The sequence below is a fragment of the Castanea sativa genome, chromosome 11, assembly GCF_040712315.1.
Source record: "Castanea sativa cultivar Marrone di Chiusa Pesio chromosome 11, ASM4071231v1".
NCBI lineage: Eukaryota > Viridiplantae > Streptophyta > Magnoliopsida > Fagales > Fagaceae > Castanea > Castanea sativa.
The window spans coordinates 19,314,816-19,319,295 of NC_134023.1; the positions used below are offsets into that span (position 1 = coordinate 19,314,816).

The 4,480-nt window shown below is 35.1% G+C and overlaps 1 protein-coding gene across 1 annotated transcript; it reads right to left on the reverse strand.

The window, feature by feature from the left end:
- Window positions 1–549: 549 nt before the first annotated feature.
- LOC142615782 (large ribosomal subunit protein eL20) lies at window positions 550–4,187 on the reverse strand. The gene is made up of 4 exons (XM_075788612.1): window positions 3,999–4,187; window positions 3,407–3,522; window positions 2,830–2,893; window positions 550–1,110 (listed from the first exon to the last, which is right to left on the reverse strand). The coding sequence occupies exons 1-4, from the start codon at window positions 4,011–4,013 to the stop codon at window positions 1,015–1,017; spliced, it is 291 nt and encodes a 96-aa protein (XP_075644727.1). The 5' UTR covers window positions 4,014–4,187; the 3' UTR covers window positions 550–1,014.
- Window positions 4,188–4,480: the final 293 nt, after the last annotated feature.

Sequence of the window (4,480 nt, forward strand, 5' to 3'; positions counted from 1 at the left end):
CTTCAACCTACAACCAAGGCCACTTCCAAGGGTTCTTAAACAGCTGAACTACATGGCATGTGTGAAATGGGAGGATAGGCTCTCAGAGAAACAACCGAAGGCCATCTCGGTTCCTCCCCGAAATACCTGGCATGTGTGGATTGGAAGGAAAGGCTCTTAAGAGAACACCCCCATTTTATTTATTATTTAAAACAAATAACTAAACTGAAGACCCAAGTCAGGTGTTATAAAGATATATCCTAGTCCGTAGTCACATCTACTTCAGTAATCCATGGATCTTCATCCAATACCTGCTTCAATTACATCATCAAGGGTAAAGCCACAGCAGTAAATCCCAAGTTGACTCTATAACATATAGTGTCAGGGGTCCTTTGTGCTCAAGTGCCGAACTCTTTCAATCAAAACCAGGCAGCGTATTATAATTGATCTAGGATGTTTGTTAGTGTTCAGGTTTAGATAATTATAACATGCTACCTAGTTCATACTCCTGCAATCTTCTCATTTGTCAAGTCAATCTAAAGCTACGAAACTTCAAATAACTATAATTAATTAGAGCGAAAATAAATGTTTTCTCAGATTGCTCAAAAGTCCCAACCCACAACTTAAACAAAAAACTGGAAGAAATGATAAGAATTATGACAAGTATTCTCCTACCAAAACAGAATCTTAAGTCCAAAGTATTAAAAGTTTAAAACCCATGTCTTACATCTAAAGCTCATTTAAATAAGAATCCTAGCAGGAAACCAGAGAAAGTAATCAGCATATGAGTTACATAAACAGGTTTGGCCTTGATGCCTTATATGTGGTCTTGAGCTTCCTTGAGGGTGGTCGAATTTTCTTGTAAACCAGAGGGAACTTGATTTTGGAATTGTGGAACTGCTTAGAGCTCTCCCTCTTGCAAAGTTTGGCGGCTATGGTAGCTGTTTTGATGATTTGAATGCATGGGAACCTCACTCTGTGACGAGATGCCATCTCAATGTACATTTGTTCCACAGCACCATTTAGAGTGGTGTCTCAATACTCCTTATACATGTTGTGATACCCAGTTCGGCTTTGATACTGCAGCCAGATACCATAATTCTTAATCTTTGTAGGATTCTTCTCAAAAATCTGCAGCATCAAGGAAAAAAATGTCCAGAGGGATTACTAAAACAAATAGAACTAGGGAAAAGGCAGGGGGATCTGTAACCCAAATTCATTAGACCACCAGAGTCACAGTGCTTCTGAAATTTGATCTACACAACAATCCAAGTTACCCATCCCTTTAACAGCCTATCAAAATGATCTAGACAACAAAACAACCCAATTAAATAGATCTAGAAAAACTCTGATAGACTTCAGAATGCTAAATATGCAAATTTCAGGCCATAAGGGTGTCATCTTATGGAAACTGGGCAGAAATTTGCTCCTCCTTTTTACATAAGTGAAAATAGTTTCAAATTCAGCCTAAGAAGAATGTGTGTGCTTTTCAATAATATTCTAAGCATTAAGCTTCACTTCAAGAATGCATATACATACACGTGCGCACACATATTGGGTTCAAACAACCTCTAGTATAATTTTTGGAAATTTATACACACACACACATGCACACATACTTTCGATAGCAGTTGAACCAACAGCTTCAAAATTAGGACATCAGTAATGTGGGATGAGAATAGAAATTGATGTGAGAAACACAACCTCAAAGCATTGTTTAAATGGAAACACGAGTTTACTCAATAAAAACACTGAATTATTGAACCTTTGATGTATCAGAACAATAGCACTGTGGCTTGTGAAAATGCTATGAAGCATTTGACGGTGTAACTCAAGAACTCAACAAAGCTACAAGCAAAGACAGATAAAGCCTCTACTTGACAAGTCAAAAGAACAGATTTGCTATCTTCCCTTTTACGGCACAAATCACACTACATGCAACTCCACATATAGAATATGCAGGATAAATTCTAGAAGAATTTACACATGCTAGACTGCTAGTATAACCTTCCACTCAAATTTTTAATGCATCACGCACGTTTTAACCTCTAAACCTCAATTGAGATGGCATAATACAACCTCAAGCACAATATTTTAATCACTTTTTTGATCCATAACCTATGTTTTAAAATTTGAACATTAAGCCAATGTTTGGATTGCCTAATACAGACTCAAGTCAAAACTTGAAGCAAACAGTTTGGTCAAAAGCTTCAGATAAGCACACTGCTGCATTGGTCTCTGAGAAGTTATAGGAATGTGACATTTTTTTTCATAAGTAGTTATGGGAATGTGACATAAGTTTCACTTCACCTAGATCAACAATATACTCTCCAGTTGATATTAACACAGGCTTTAACACCAGAAATTAGATTATAGCACCAATAATAGTGACCCTAATAATTCATAACAGAGTAATTGAACAATCTCCCCCTCCCCCTTTTCTGACATTAACAGAGTATAAAAGAACAAAAGGTGAAACTGAAGCTACCCACAATCTCATTAAATAGATTAGGCAACATACTATGCTTCATTGTCAAAATTAGTTAGGATGCAAAATATTAGTTAAAAAACTATAGATCTCCATAATTTTTTTATTCTCAATAAATATTCTTAAATCTGAATGGTTGTCTAACAGAGAAGATTGAAATGCAAATAACACTCATGTACAATTATTCTCTCAGAGACAATAATTCAACAAAGAGTAACATTTTTCTCCAAGCAAATTTACACATAATAAGTTCTTCCCAACAAAATATAAAATAGAGTACAATAAAAAAATAGCATGAGGTGATTAAATGTAAGACAAATTAAAATGTAAGGTCTTAATAATCAAGAAGCTGAGATCAATACCTCATTGATAGCTAACATCTGCCCATTGCTCTTCTTAACTTTCTTCAGCTTCCTCAAAAAGTACCTTTCAGAACAAAATAACATAAATATACATTAGTCAAATTCCCTATTTACTTCTGACAGCAGTGAAACAATGATAAAATCAATAAGTAGCAGAAAATTAACATCCCTTTAAAAGAAATGTGATGAGAGCAAAAGAAGACAACTACAAGGAAACCCTTCTGAATCATTTTCTTTTTGGCTCTTAATGAAAGAAAAATCAAAATGCTTAAAGTGCAGGTCTATGATACAAATAAGGTTCAAAATAGTGATGTGTTCTGAGCAAAGGGATAATAAGAAATGAAACACAATCACAAACTTCTTCATTCCATTTTTTTTTCCCTGTTATCTTTCAGTTGTGCATAAGCATTTGATTCCATGCATCCCAAAAAGTAAAAACCATGTAAGAATCTCAGGCATAACACACAATGGCCTCTCCTTGTTTGATCAACAACAAAAAAAGAGAATAAGATCAAATTCATTCACTTTAATTCCAATTTCTATTGCAAGAATAATACATAGAGATAAGACCACTCACCAGAACTTCGACTTGGCACGGACCTCATTTGTAGCCCAAAGTTTCATCCTATAAATCTTTGGATGCTCATCGGTTTCAGAAGGCAGACCTCTCCCTACCACCTGGTACTGATGAAACTGTAACCAACCAAACCAATGTCAATTCAAAACCCCATCATAAAACATCATGCCTAAGAGTGTTCCATATTCAAGACCAAAACACATAACACAAATTGAGCCAAATACAATTATGTGGGCAAGCAAATAATTGACTTAAGATCTAATCAGAACCAAACCCATTACGAAAGCTAACAAATTTAACCGTTTGGCAGCCGGGAAAATGCAGGAAGAGCATAGAAAAGAGAAATTTAGGTCCATACGCTATATCCTAGACTTTTTCCATTACAAGACAAAAAACCCACATATAACTATGAAACATACACATATTTTAGTTCCGTTTGAGGTTGAAAGCACCGTAAGAAAAACATCAAACAAAAGACCCAGAATCTAGTTTTTCCTATTTTCTTCCTCAGCTTTCTCGACAACCAAATTCATCGTTCAAAATTTGAAACAGAAAAGAATAAAAGAAATATGAAGAGAATGGGAGTACTGACCCTGAAAGTGACCATTTTGTGTGGAGTGGGAGAGTGTCACGCCTGGGTAACGACCTGAAGAGGCTGAAGAGGAAGAAAGGGTTTGGAGTTTAATGTGGCCTTTTATATCTAAGGAGAAAAAATGATAGCTTTTCTAACAAAACCCTAGGGCCCGTTTGGTGGCTTTGGGTTTTTGAACCAAATACCTTCTTCTTCTACTTCTTTTTTTTAACTACTTTTAAAGTTTTTGTTTAGTCCCTACATTTTGGCGTTTTTTCATTTTAATCCCTACATTTTAATTTTACTACTTTTAGTCCCTAATTCAATTAACGCATTTCATTTTGGTCCTTTCTGTCAGTCAACCGACGGAAATAGTTGAAGTGGCTGCCGGAGGAATTAAAATATTAAAAAAATGTCACATCACCCATGACATATCAGCATATAAATTTAAAAAATTAATTTATTAATTTTAACTAAATAATAAAAATAAAAACAGAATCAAA

Bases quoted from the DNA above. Each gene is read 5' to 3' on its own strand.
- LOC142615782 (XM_075788612.1), bottom strand. The intron at 2,894-3,406 runs GTGAGTGGTCTT...TTGTTCTGAAAG, and splicing joins CGTGCCAAGTCGAAGTTCTG to GTACTTTTTGAGGAAGCTGA. The intron at 1,111-2,829 runs GTATTGATCTCA...TTGATGCTGCAG, and splicing joins AGATGTTAGCTATCAATGAG to ATTTTTGAGAAGAATCCTAC.